This window comes from Eublepharis macularius, chromosome 1 (genome assembly GCF_028583425.1).
Source record: "Eublepharis macularius isolate TG4126 chromosome 1, MPM_Emac_v1.0, whole genome shotgun sequence".
NCBI classification, from domain to species: Eukaryota; Metazoa; Chordata; class Lepidosauria; order Squamata; family Eublepharidae; genus Eublepharis; species Eublepharis macularius.
The window spans coordinates 230,946,939-230,960,960 of record NC_072790.1 but is presented as its reverse complement, the minus strand read 5'-3'; the positions used below and the strand labels follow the sequence as shown (position 1 = coordinate 230,960,960).

At 44.0% G+C, this 14,022-nt stretch overlaps 1 protein-coding gene across 1 annotated transcript; it reads left to right on the top strand.

Annotated features, from left to right (window-relative positions):
• Positions 1-229: 229 nt before the first annotated feature.
• On the top strand, positions 230-8,868 carry HAPLN2 (hyaluronan and proteoglycan link protein 2). The gene is made up of 5 exons (XM_054989760.1): positions 230-314; positions 2,730-3,086; positions 5,116-5,232; positions 6,517-6,702; positions 8,585-8,868. The coding sequence occupies exons 1-5, from the start codon at positions 230-232 to the stop codon at positions 8,866-8,868; spliced, it is 1,029 nt and encodes a 342-aa protein (XP_054845735.1).
• The last annotated feature ends 5,154 nt before the right edge of the window (positions 8,869-14,022 follow it).

The following is a 14,022-nucleotide window of genomic DNA, read 5'->3' as shown; positions in this document are numbered from 1 at the left end:
TTTGAGTCATACAACCTCCTCAAATGTAATCTAAAGCGATATTTGTCATTAATGTGAAATACGTGCTCAAGTGAAATATTGGTTGGAATTCTAGGGAAAGGTGTAAAATATCTCAATGTGTTTGTGTGCATGTGTGTTTCTGTTTATTTTGGTATGACTCTTGTAGATTGCCATGGCTTAGAGATATGCCCTTCTTTTCATAGGCAAGTCCTTCCCCTAGCATCAAAGCATGCACCACCTGCTGGTCTTGGCATCTTTTTGTCTTTCTTCTCTTTCTGGGAGTTTAGCAATTTACCAAAGGCCAACAAACCCAGGTATGTATAAAATGACATCCTAACATGTTTTTGCACATCAAAAACTACATCCCGGCATGTTTTTGCACATCACCTGATTGAACTAGCAAAAGGCGCTGGGACGTGCTTCGCATCTGCCTTTGGGATTTCCCAGAGAAATGCCAGCATGAAGCTGGTGTCCATAACAGATCCCAGGCAATTGCAGCAAGATGAAGGAATTAATACTTTATTTGAAGTTCCCCTGTAAAGCAGATACTTCCAAGCTTCTTTTCAAAAGAAACTTTTGGAACTGCATATGTGCAAAGTACATGCTTTGTTGCTTAAAGTCACATAAAAGCTTACATAGAATGGGAGAAAATCCTCAAAACTGGGGATCTGACAGCACTAATGGAGAAGAATGTTATATTCAAGTTTCACTATGAATGTCAACAAAACTATATTTGGAGTAAGAGATAAATGGGGGAAAAGCTGAGAGCAAGAGAAGAAAGTCACAAATGTTTCCTGTCACTTTACTCTGTTCAAATCCCTGTTGAGTGTTGGGAAAGGGGGTTAAAATAGTTTAAATTCAGAGTTGCAATGGATCTTGAATCAATAGAGAGTCAGATGCTTTGTTTTTAAGAAGAGTTTACTTCTAAAGGAAAAAGGTACACGGGATTGCTACAAAACAAAGAACTCTATCACCTACATCTTGCTGCTACAACGTACAAACTTAGGCAGAGACCACACCAGTAATGGTGATCCTTCTTCTTGACCCTAGAGAGGAAATCACCTGACCTATTGACCAGTAACAGAGCCAGAGAGCCCATTTGGTGTAGTGGTTAAGAGCGCGGGACTCTAATCTGGAGAGCCGGGTTTGATTCCCACTCCTCCACCTGAAGCCAGCTGGGTGACCTTGGGCTAGTCACAGCTCTCTGGAGCTCTCTCAGCCCCACCCACCTCACAGGGTGTCTTGTTGTGGGCAGTGGTCATTTTGTAGAAAAAGAGCTGGAGGAACACATTAGCAGAATTCATTATAACATAACTCATTCGCATATCTGCCCCTTGACATCACTGGAAATGTGTCATTGGCATAATTGATTTGCATATGCCACACCCCCTGGCATCATCTATCCTGGCTGTTTTGGACTCAGTCCTGGCCATTCAGGCTGAAATTGGGCCCAAAATGGCAAAAAGGGGCTGTAAATGGCCAAGCAGGAGCCCAAAATGGTCAGGACCAGGCCGCTGCTGAGCAGGAGAGTGATCCACCACCTGTCAGAGGCCTGATCCGGGCCATTTCAGCCCCAATCCAGGACAAAACGGGTCCAAAATGGCCAAGAGTCAGGTGGGTGGGGGCCACCTGAAATGTGACCTCTTTGGGGAACTGCCGGAACTGTGTTCCTGCGCGTTCCCCCTCGAAATGAGCCCTGGTTGTGGGGATAATAATAACATACTTTGTAAACTACTCTGACTGGGTGATAAGTCATCCTGAAGGGCGGCATATAAATCGAATGTTGTCATTGTTATTATTATTATAACAGTTTACAAACACCTCTCAGTTTCCCGGGCTTTGAGGTAGATAAGGCTGTTGGCTCTCTGCCAGGTTTTCCTTCCAGGTCAATACAAACAATAGCACACTGGGTAAACACATTAACCCCATAATGACTGAATGTCAGACCTTGCAGCTTATATTTCAACACTGAGAACGTAAGATTTGATATTTTCTGGCATCATTGCCCATATTATCACAACAGTAACAATGCAAGAGGGAACTCCCATGTTCTAGATTGATTTTCTTTGTCTTTGAAACATTGGTGAACTCTCTGTGGAGAACACCAGTGGAGACTGTGGGGAATATTTTTGGTAAGGGGAAGAGGGAATGGGCATGCTTGATCTGGGACTGTGGTAGGGGTGTGCACTGGAAAAATTATTATTTTAATTCCCTCTCATAATTTAAGAAAGGTAAGGCGTATTGGTTTTAAGAATTCTCAGAAGTGTTGTTGACATATTATGAAGACTCATTGGATTCCATTTCTGTTTTCATTGAGAACAGATCAAAATATCTGCCCGTTGTTTTCCATGTGGACAGAATTGCAGATTTTCCCAAGTGGGTATTTTTTTTCACCCAATAGTATTAAAATATCACAGAACCTAGTCCAGACCTTAGGCTGCTCACACACTTTCAGCCTAACCTACCTCACAGGGTTGTTGAGGGGATAAAGTGGAGGACATAAGAATTATGTAATTGGGTTCCCATCGGGGAGGAGGGTGGAGTATAAATTCAATAAATAAGTAAATAAATTAATAAATAATACTTTAGAAGGCTGAAACGACTCGAGTAAGGAGAAATAAATTATATATATGTTTTGCAATGAAATTTAAGAATTTGCCTGGGAATTCTGCATCCCACCTCCAGTTCATTTCAGCCTTTTCCATTACCTTTCTGGTTTCTCTTCTCAGCAACACCACCACCTCTCCAACATTTGCTGGACCCAATACACAAGATTGTGCACACTCAGAGAGGGGCTACTGTCACCTTGCCCTGTGTTCTGAGGGCACCAGTACCCCAAAATTATAAGGTGAGATGGAGCAAGGTGGAGCCAGCTGAATATATGGAGGTCGTCGTCCTGATCACCAATGGGGCCCATCACAAAACCTATGGTCCTCTGGGCAGCCGGGTTCACCTAAGGCACAGCCACCGCTATGATGCATCTCTGACCATCTCCAATGTGGCACTGGATGACGAAGGCCGCTACCGCTGCCAGCTCATCAATGGCCTGGAAGATGAGAGTTTGTCTCTTGTGCTGCAATTAGATGGTAAGGCCTGGCCCAGCCAGTATCTGGGAGAAATGCCACCATATTTCTTTCTGGAACGCATAGGCTTTAAAGCAAACTCAGGGCTGGCAGTCAATGAGCATGAAGCTTCTTTATATCAAGTCGAACGATAGAATCACAGAAGTGGAAGGGGTCACGGGCCATTAGACCAACTCAACAGTTCAGGAACTCCAAAGACAGAACCTTTCCGACAGACGACTTTCCAACCGCTGCTTATGCTTTGTTTCAGCAACGTTGCGTCTCTGTATTTGGGTTTATGCTTGTTTTCAAATTTCTGAAACCCGTTACCTTATTGTATTTGTTCAACATCAGTCCTAGCTGTTGATCTTATTGACTTTGCATTGTGCAATCTACCTTGAGTCTCAGTGAGACGGACAGACAGACGCGTTGAAAGGGCTATTGAAATGGCCCAGGAGAAAGCCAGTGGCGATTAGAATTTCCAAAAATGCCTCAGCTAGTGCTGGGGGATTTGAGGGATGATAGAGTTGGGAGAGGAAGTGATGTCAATTTGGGGTGATGCTCTAGGCCACCTCTCCTAGTCTCTGTGGTCTTTACCATAGGACATTTTCTCTCGTTCCTTAGTTCCATGGGGGTAGGAAATTGAGGCTGGAGGCAGGTAAATGGCCAGTGACAGTGAAGATAATGGGTGCAGCCCTCACCGTTTGCATCCTCCTATATCTCTACTGGTTGGCCCATGGGGTAGATGTGTTGAGTGAAATGTCCATGGTCTCCACTGCTCAGGTTAGAGCACTGGAAGGTGCTGGACTCTTCCTTCTTCAACAGACTTAGCCAGGTTCAGGCCAAACAGCCCTTCCACCAGATCTTGGGTAAATCAGTGCTTTCTCCTGGAATGTTATTGTCCAAGATGGAGCCAAGTGCCCCCCATGGCACTGGATTCAGCCTGGCTTGCTCGTGATCCTCCAGGCCAGGTGGTTGGTTAGGAAAGTTGTCCCACCGGGAACTTCCCTATTGAGTTAAATGAGTCTGCTTCTGAGGGAAGCCAACCTCTCATAGGTAACTGGCTCTATTGTTGGTTGCCATTAGAAAGTATCTCCTGATGATCCACTAAAACCTACCCTCCTATAGTTTAAGCCCATGAGATATAAACTTGCTATATGTAATAGCAGAGAACAAGATTTTGCCTTTTCCCATGATTTAGGTATTTGTTCTCATGTCCTCCCTTAGTCATCTTTAGGGCTGCCATCCTGTGGGAGGGCTAGGGCCGGAGACAAGGGGTGCGCTTGTGACATCAGCAACACTGGCAATGTCTGTACATCACTTCTGGGTAAAACTCAGCAGTGACTAATGGTAGTTCAAGGAATCACTCGAAACTCTATGGTAAAACCATAGAGTATCCGGTGATTCCTAGAACTACCCTGTTACATCTGAGTTTTACTAGGAATTGACATAGTGACGTCACTCTTATTTTATTTTATGTTATTTAGAGGGAAGCTTGGCAAGCCATCGTCTCCAAGCTAAACATACCCAGTTCCTTCAACCTTTTCTCACAGGACTTGTTTTCCAAACCCCTTACCATCCCCGTTGTGCTTCTTTGAACCTGATACTCTTTGTCTACATTATTCTGAAAGTGTGGCATCCAGAACTGGACACAAGAGGAGGTCTGATTACAGCAGAGTAGAGCAGAATTGTTCCATTGATCCCTCCAGCTCAATATTGTCCCCTGTGAGTGGTGGTGACTTCCAGGGGCTCGTGCAGAGAAAGGTCTTTCCTGGTATCCAAGTACCAAACCAAATATTATGTTGAGGATCTGCGATTGAATCTTCTGATGTATTCTTGCAGCGTAGCCACGTTTACATGAACAATTAAAATACCCTTCATCCTTTTTTAAAATTTTGGGGTTATTGACAAGGGAGCCAGAGCTCATCTTTGAAAGAGGAAAACATCTCTGCATGGATTGTTCATGTGAGGCTATGAGCAGAGGAGCTCCAGTCTTCACGTCCTTCCCGCAGTGCCTCCTTTTCCTTAGAACATTCCTCTCCCTTTCATACAGGAGTCGTCTTTCCCTACCAGACCAGCCACGGGCGCTACAGATTCAACTATTTTGAGGCCAAACAAGCATGTCAGCAGCAGGACTCCAGGCTGGCCACATACGGACAGCTTTACAAAGGTAACCCATCCACAGATTTCCTCTCTGTGACCATAGATCCAGAGGAGTTAGCCGTGTTAGTCTGCAGTAGCAAAATAGAAAAGAGTCCAGTAGCACCTTTAAGACTGACCAACTTTACTGCAGCATAAGCTTTCGAGAACTACGGTTCTCTTTGTCAGATGCATCTGATGAAGAGAACTTGTGGTTCTCGAAAGCTTATGCTGCAGTAAAGTTGGTTAGTCTTAAAGGTGCTACTGGACTCTTTTCTCTTCTCTTCTCTGTGATCGTGGTCTTTATATCCCCCTCTAGTGGCCATGGCAGGAATTTGACTTAAGTTATAATGAGATCTGCCTCCAAAGATTTGGCTGGTTAGTGCAATATGATCAAGATGTGATCTTTTTAATTCTGAATATTGTTAGTTCTTAGTATTTTTTAATGTGGTGGGATTTTAATTTTGTGCATTTTAAAAACTGTTATCTGCATTTAAAAAAAATCTCATTAATTGGACTATTTGTTTTGCAATAATAATAACAACAGCAGCAACAACAACAGTGTGCTTATATACCACCCTCCTGGATAGATAAGTGGCACACTCAGAGTGGTGAACAAAGCCAGTGTTATTATTATCCCCACAATGCAGCTGGGGATCTGGGGCTGAGTGGACTGGCTGACCCAAGGCCACCTATTGAGCTCATGGCTGTAGCGGGAGTCGAACCAGCAGAGTGCTGATTTGATCACTATACTACAGCAGCTCCTTTATGTGTCCTTTATGACCTGATTGTTGAATTGTTTGCCACCTAAGGTCTGAGAAGATAAGGTGGGATATAAATGTTTTACACAAATAAATAAATGTAAACTTTTATGTTGAGTTTGCTGCTTTTCTTTCCCCCATGGGTCAGTCTCCCTCAGCCTAATTTACCTCATAAGATTGCTGCGAGAATAAAATTGAGTGAAAACCCTGCACTCCATGGAGGCAGAGTAGAGTTGCCAGTAACTGGCAACTGGTGGGAGGCTATGGGTAAGGATATGGGGGGTATGAAGCAGCTTGTGGTATCATGTTACTTCTAGTAAAAAATAACAGAAGTGACATAGGTTGCTCTAGGAACCTCTGGAAACTGTTTGGTAAAAGTGTAGAGTTTCTGGTAGTTCCTAGAGCTACCCTATGTCACCTCCAGTTTTTTACTGGAAGTGACGTGACAACATACGTTATGGTGTGGGGTGTCTGGGGCAGGGCACCAGATTGACTGTTCAAACATCAGGGCACTGAGCACTTTGCACCGGGTTGTTTACTTCTTTCTCTCATAGCTTGGACTGAAGGATTGGACTGGTGCAATGCAGGCTGGGTCATTGAAGGGACTGTACACTATCCCATAATTAACTCCCGTGAGCCCTGTGGGGGCCGTCTCCTTCTCCCTGGAGTCCGGAGCTATGGGGCCAAGGACAAGTCGAAAGATCGATTTGATGCCTTCTGCTTCTCTTCCGCTGTGAAAGGTATGTGGACAAGCAAAAGTTAGGTGCTAGTTAAGATGATGTACCAAGCAACTTGCTTGTCCTCACTTTTAAAACAAACTTATTTCAGTTTCCCAGACTTACTATTCCCAACTTCATTACTAGGTGTAAGCAAATAATAGTCCATAACGACCATTTCACTTTTCATGTCTACATCCTTGGTAAATCCCTATTTTATCTCCGCTTTTATATTTTGTTAAAATGTCAGTATTGCCAGGGTTGTCATCCTACAGGATTCAGCTTCCACTGCAGAGCAATTTAATTTCCAGCTCGGGAATATCTGCATCTTTTCTATAACACACATCAACACTAGAGCAGTTGCCAGAGAACCAAGAAATCATGCAGTGCACAATCTGCTGTCTATTTGAACATACTGGAGGACAGTTATTTTTTTCCTACTATATCTCAATCCAAAAATCTTCAAAAAGGCCTTTTGAGGTGTAAAGATATAAATATAACTCTATACAGGGCTTAGAGTGAACAAATTGAAATGATATCTTGGAAAGGCAACAAGTAACGCTGGTTGGAAAGGTGGAGAGCTTGAAGCGCCCTGTGCTCCCCACTTTTGATGGGGTTCAGCTGTCCCTAACTAAGTTAAGATCCTAGGGGTTATAATGGAGCCAACATGACTGCTGGAGAAGCAAATTAATGGAAACCTGCTTTCTTCCAATTCAATCAGGTCTGGAAGATGGCCCCTTTACCTTGACTGGCCACTTGGATTAATCCCACAGTAACATCAAGACTAGACGACTGCAGTGCATTCTGCATTGGTCTCCTTTCAAACTTAAGACACTCCAGGTGGTGCAGAATGCTGCAGCTTGGTTATTATCGGGAGCTACGTAGAGCATGCCTGTTACTCCCATTCTGCAGTCACTCTACTGGCTGCTCATCAGTCACTGGGCTCAATTCAAGGTTTTGACTGAGACATATAAAGCCCTTCATGGTCTTGGCCCTTCATATCTACAGGACCACCTTGCTTCCTGTGCTCTGCCACGGCAGCTTTGCTCATCTGAACAGGGCCTTCTGAAGGTGCCATCCCGAATGGACAAAATTAACAACTCCCCCACCCCACCCCACATTTTCTGTTGTGGCCCCCACCCCATGAAATGGCCGGCCTGATGATGTTAGGAAGCTCCCACTCTCCTGGCTTTCCACAAATGATGCCAAACTGAATCATTCAGAAGGGTTTTTTACACAGTTAATAGGGCTGCACTGTAATGAAATGGTTCAGAAAGATGGTTTGGTAAAGAGATAGGGGCTGTGGACTATACTACTGTGCTCTGTCTGTTGCTGTAAGTATGATCCTACCATGTAATTTCTGCATCATTTAACATGTCATGTTAATGCTTATACTTTGTTCCAGCTCTGTTCAGATTTCAGATTTCTGCAATCCAGATAGATAGATAGATAGATAGATAGATAGATAGATAGATAGATAGATAGATAGATAGATAGATAGATAGATAGATAGATAGCCTGTGGTGTTCAACAATGTGTAATGGGGGCATTCTACAATAATGATCCTTGGAACAACAATTGGGTGTTACAAGCATATCCTTATTTGTCATCTAAAATGCTGGAGGGTATGTAAATTGCCATATCTCAGCTGCCTCAATTCTGTCTGTAAAATGGGGATAACAATAGGCCTGTCTTGCAGGACTGTTGTGAGGAAGGTGGTTTAAGTTGCAATAAACTTTCTCATTTTTTCATTGCTAACAGTTTCCAGAAGACCTTCTTTTTCTTTGCACCTCTCTGAAGGGATGAAGCCCTTCTCTGGACCCTGTGTTTATTTAAACTAACACATCTCTACCTCTCGCCACAACAGTGATTAATTTAGCTCGTTCTTCCCCACTCCTCTCCCCAGGCCGAGTGTACTTCATCCGGGGCCACATGAATTTCAAGGAGGCCACTCTGGCCTGCCAGAATGATGGAGCCACCATTGCCAAGGTTGGGCAGTTGTACGCAGCATGGAAGTTCTCTCGGCTTGATCGCTGTGATGGAGGCTGGCTGGAGGATGGCAGCGTGCGCTACCCAATTATCACTCCCCGCACCGGCTGTGGAGGTCTCCCAGATCCTGGCGTCCGCAGTTTTGGCTTCCCCAGCAAGTTGCGGAAGAAATATGGCGTCTACTGCTTTTCAGTGAAGTAGAGAAGATGAAAGACAGAAGCAGAGGAGAGAAGTTTTCTCTGAACTTGATGGGACAACTAGGCCCAACTTTTCAGCTTGGGCCTCCTGCACAAAATGATACTCTCTCTACATAATCTCTCTTTCCCAGGGAGGTGTTATTGTTCATTGTTTAACAGAGACTGGTACCTTTGATAGCTCAGACTTGTTTCTTTCTCCTTGCCAGAATCTAAAGAGGAACTCATATTTCAGTCATATCTGAATCACCCAAATTTTCACAGCCATATACATATTTCAGAAGCAGTTGTTTCTAATCTGACATCTTGTCCCAATTCATGTTATACTTTAGCCTTTTTAGGAGTAAAGCTAGTACCTTTCCCATCCAGGTACTAACATTTACTACGATTAGGGTTGCCAGCTCTAAGTTGGGAAATTCCTGGAGATCTGGGGGGGTGAAACCTGGAGAAAGTGGGGTTTGAGGAGGGAAAGGACCTTGGCATGGCATAATTCCATAGAGGCCACCCCCCAAAGTAGCCATTTTCTCCAGGTGAACTGATCTCTGTGGCCTGGAGACAAGTTGTAATTCCGGGAGATCTCCAGCCACTACCTGGAGGCTGGCAACCCTAACTACGATGTACCAAGATGTCCTTTAACACTACAAAGGGAGCAACATGTTTTCCAATCTGTTCATTTGTCCACCCTTCCCTTTCCAGAAGTACCAGGTACTTTGAAAAATCTAAACCCGCTACCATATTATGACTTTTTCTTGCTGATCCTGTATAACCCCCTTCAAGCAGTTATTTATTTGTTTACTTACTTACTTGGTTTATAGTCTGCCTTTCTTGCTGAGGCTTGCTGAGTTGGATTATAACTAAGCAACGTACAAAAATAGTATAATACATGCAAGCATCTTATGGAGAGCCATCTTACCTGACTCATCAACACCTATTTGTTGTTTTAGTCAAGAACAAATAGTGATGTTTACAGCTGTACCAAGATGTGTGAACTCATGGGTGTCTCTTAAAACATCGCCGGAGGTCACCCACTTATATTTCACAGGACAGATGAGCAACAAGTGCGCAGGGAGAAGACATATGTATGAACACTGATGGCACAGTAAACTCTTTGGGGGAGGGGGAAGGGTTAGGAAATAGAATGTTTGCCATTGCCATCGAAGAGGAGTGGCAGTGAAGATACGAGCTACTTTTTGCACTTTCTATTCTTCTGATGCTCCCATCAAGCAATGCAGGATGGGACCCATTTGTGGTTGCAAGATTGGGGCTGAGAACTGGGAGCAGAAAAATGGTGAGGGATGTGGAAGTCTGGGGTGGTTGGGGGGAATGAAAATGACTAACCTCTGTTTTCTTGTCATCTCCCCAGTAAACCAGCAGTGACCTTCTTTTGTCCCCATTCTTTTCTTGCTTGAGGATGCCGTGGTAACATGTTGTTACTGCTGGTATTGCCATTCTTTGGGTCATTCTCCCCAGAGTGCCCAGGAATTAAATGTGAGTGGCATGTAGTAGCTGCTTGTTTTCAGCACACATCTGTGCAACATGCAAACATGTGCCTCCTCTCTCCCTGTGCTCCATCATGGCAGCTCTGCTCATCTGAACAGGGCCTTCTGTAACAGATGCCACCCTGCAAATGGGCAAAATAAACACCCGCCCATTCACATGGCATTCTCTGAAGCAGCCCTATGGAACGGCCTGCTTGAAAATGTCAAGAAAGATCCCACTGTCCTTTGCATAGTTTCCACAAACTGTGCAAAACTGAATTACTCAGGAGGGATTAGGCTGCACTGTAAGGAAATGGTTCAAAGGGAATGCTTTGATGAGGAACAGAGACTGTAGACTACACTGCTACGCACCGTCTGCTACTGTAAGCATGTTCTACTGGGTTGCTACCACGTCGTTTAATATGCTGTGCCAAATTGCTTATGTTTGTTTGAAAATTGCTCAGTTCTGTATCAGATTTTCGGCTTGTTTTCAAATTTCTGCACCCTATACCCTATTGTATTGTTTATCGACTGTCCCAGCTGTTGATTGGATTGAATTACACTGTGCAATCTGCCTCAAGTCTCAGTGAGAAAGGAAGACTATAAATAATGTAAACCTCCCCCCATTTTAAAAAAAACCCTCTAAAACCCCACGCAGTGTGCAGCCTGTAGCAGTTTCACACAACCAGCAGCTGTTGAGGTATATTTGGAATGGTTGATAACACAGTCCTGATTGTCTATAATTTTAACTTTCTTAATCTTTTTAAATGGTGTGTCAGGCAGACTATAGCAGAGTAAATCAAGGCAGAAGACATTCCCATCAGCAATGGGAAATCACTGGGTTGTGCCTTGGTACGAGCATCGGGGTGGGTGGTTACATACATGTCCCTTTTTTCTCTGTGAAATGCTGAAGAGAATGAAATCAGTTTCTGAAAGGTCCCTTCTGAAAGAAAGTAATACAAGGTGGGGGTGTGGGATGTTACGAGGTCAGAAGACTTTGAGTGTGTTTGGAACACAGAAGAAGAATCATTCGGATGAGAAATAGTAAAGAGTCCAATAGAACCTTTAAGACGAACCAACTTTATTGTAGCATAAGCTTTCGATAAACTACAGCATTCTTCGTCAGATGCATCTTGCATCTGACGAAGAGAGCTGTAGTTCTCGAACGTTTATGCTGCAATAAAGTTGGTTAGTCTTAAAGGTGCTACTGGACTCTTTACTATTTTGCAACTGCAGACTAACACGGCTAACTCCTCTGTACCTAATTCGGATGTGGACGCCAGAGGAACGAGCAAGCACATACACACACACACGAAGCTGCTTTTTATTGAATCAGACCCTTGGTCCATCAAGGTGAGTATTGTCTACTCAGACTGGCAGCAACTCTCCAGGGTCTCATGCAGAGGTCTTTCACATCACCTACTGCCTGGTTCTTTTTAAACTGAAGATGCCAGAGATTGAACTTGTGACCTTCGGCATGCAAAGCTGAAGTTCTTCCATTGAGCCACAAGCCCTCCCTGAAGGAAACTGAATGGAGAAAGTGGAAAAGGGTAAAGAGCTGGAGGGACCTTTTTTCTTCTGTCTTCTTGTACTTACTTCCATCTGTGATATTGTTAAGGTGAAGCAAACACAACTCTCCAATCACTATGGAACCACGCATGCACAAACTCCTCCCTATCTGCAGACCACTTATTCTGTGTGCGTATGTCATGTGCCAAAGATTAATAAAATTCACTAACTTTTTAAACTTAAAAAATGTTACATCCATACCCTTTCTTCAGAGAATGGAAGTTATGTCCTCTATTGCAAGGTGGGTAGCCGTGTTAGTCTGCCTGTAGCAGCAGAAAAGAGCAAGAGTCCAGTAGCACCTGTAAGACTAACAAAATTGGTGGTAGGGGATGAGCTTTCGTGAGTCACAGGCACTTCTTCAGTAGGGTATCTGAAGCTGTGACTCACAGAAGCTCGTACCCTACCACAGATTTTGTTAGTCCTATAGGTGCTACTGGACTCTTGTTTTTTTCTACTTTATATTGCAATATATAGTGTGAACTTTGCTAAACTTATCTCACCACCAACAAACAGGAATTAGGTTCCTAACCACGAAACAAGAATGAGTTGGGATGATATATTTATTGGTAGCCTGGATAGCTAAATGGAACCTCCATGTACTCAGGCAGTATACCCCACAGTGCCAGATGTTGGAGACAAACCACAAAGGAGGCCTATTGCTTCAGGTTCTGTTTGGGGCTTCCTGGATGTATCTCTAACTGGTTTCTATGGGGAGCAGGATGGAGTTGGGGGACCTTTAGTCTGATCCAGTGAAGGGTCTTTTATAAGAATGGGGAATTGATGGAGGAAAGGTGCCTTTCAAAAACAAGAGACCAGCATCCCTGAAGTCCATGCATGTTTAGTATAAACCAGCTTCAAGAGATTCGTAACCAAGCAATGAGAAATCAAATGAAATATATTGCATGTGAGGTCAAAGCAATTATTCCGCAGCCATGGTTCACTACCTGTAACCAGTCACTGTTCCTTATACAGCGGTTCAGTTCCCTCCAATCTTGTCCATGTTGGCTGTTGATATGTTTGTATTCATGAGCAAGAATGTATGTATCCACACACTTGTATGTTGCAGAATCACCCACTGCCAGTGTGCTTTTACAAGTCGCAGGATACTCAAACCCACCCGGGTATTCTCAGAGGGTAGTTATTAGGAAAGGACTCTGGGTTGGATCCAACCAGTTTTTCCTACTGATGAAAAAGAAAGGAGGGCCCCTCTTTTGACCATCAAAAAAGGCACTTCTGGGGATAATGAGATCCACATGTACAAAAGTCATGTAGGATGGGAGCTGTAGCACGGAGGGGAATTGTGTGAGAAAATTGGCTGAATCCAACCCTCTCCAACCTGGAGAACCTAGGAAAGACACTGCTGGTCGGAGGTGTTAACACTGAGCAAGATGGACCAGTGGTCTGATTTGGTATAATGGAGTTACATATATTCTTGGAGAGAGACTGTGGCAGGGTTGGTTTTGCGCACAGAAGGGGCTGTGGGTCAGCGGTAGAGCATCTGCTTGGCATCATGCAGACAGTCCCAGGTTTAACCCCTGACATTTCCGGTTAAAAGGATAAGGCACAGGTGATGTGAAAAACCTCTACTTGATATCCTGGAGAGCAGCTGCCAGCCTGAGTAGACAATACTGACCTTGATGGACCAATGGTATGATTCGGCATAAGGCAGTTTCATGTGTTCATGTCTATGTACATCTGTCCCAAGTTTAGCCCCTGCTGCTGTAGCATAGTGGTTAAGTGGTTGGGTTGCAAATCAGCACTCTGCTAGTTCGACTCCCACTACTGCCATGAGCTCAGTAGGTGGCCTTGGGCAATCGACTCCTCTCAGCCCCAGCGTCCCAGCTGTATTGCGGGGAAGAATAAAAACACTGACTTTGTTCACCACTGTGGGGCACTAATCTGTCTAGAAGAGCAGTATATAAGCAAAATTGTTATTATCTACAGTTATAAGTAGCACATGGTGGGAGATACATTTTAGTATGTGACCTGCTGCCAGCCAGAGGCAACCATAATTAACACCAATGGTTTAACTCTGTAGAAAGGCAATCCCAGTGTTCAAAATCCATTAGTTAACACGAACAATGCATTTTTGAGGATAAAGAATGCACCGTGCA

What these genes read in the sequence shown, in the direction of transcription:
- HAPLN2 (XM_054989760.1), top strand. Translation starts at nt 230, where the DNA reads ATGCACCACCTGCTGGTCTTGGCATCTTTTTGTCTTTCTTCTCTTTCT. An exon ending in ATACGGACAGCTTTACAAAG is followed by an intron (nt 5,233 to 6,516) that starts GTAACCCATCCA and finishes TTTCTCTCATAG; the next exon opens with CTTGGACTGAAGGATTGGAC. An exon ending in CTTCTCTTCCGCTGTGAAAG is followed by an intron (nt 6,703 to 8,584) that starts GTATGTGGACAA and finishes TCCTCTCCCCAG; the next exon opens with GCCGAGTGTACTTCATCCGG.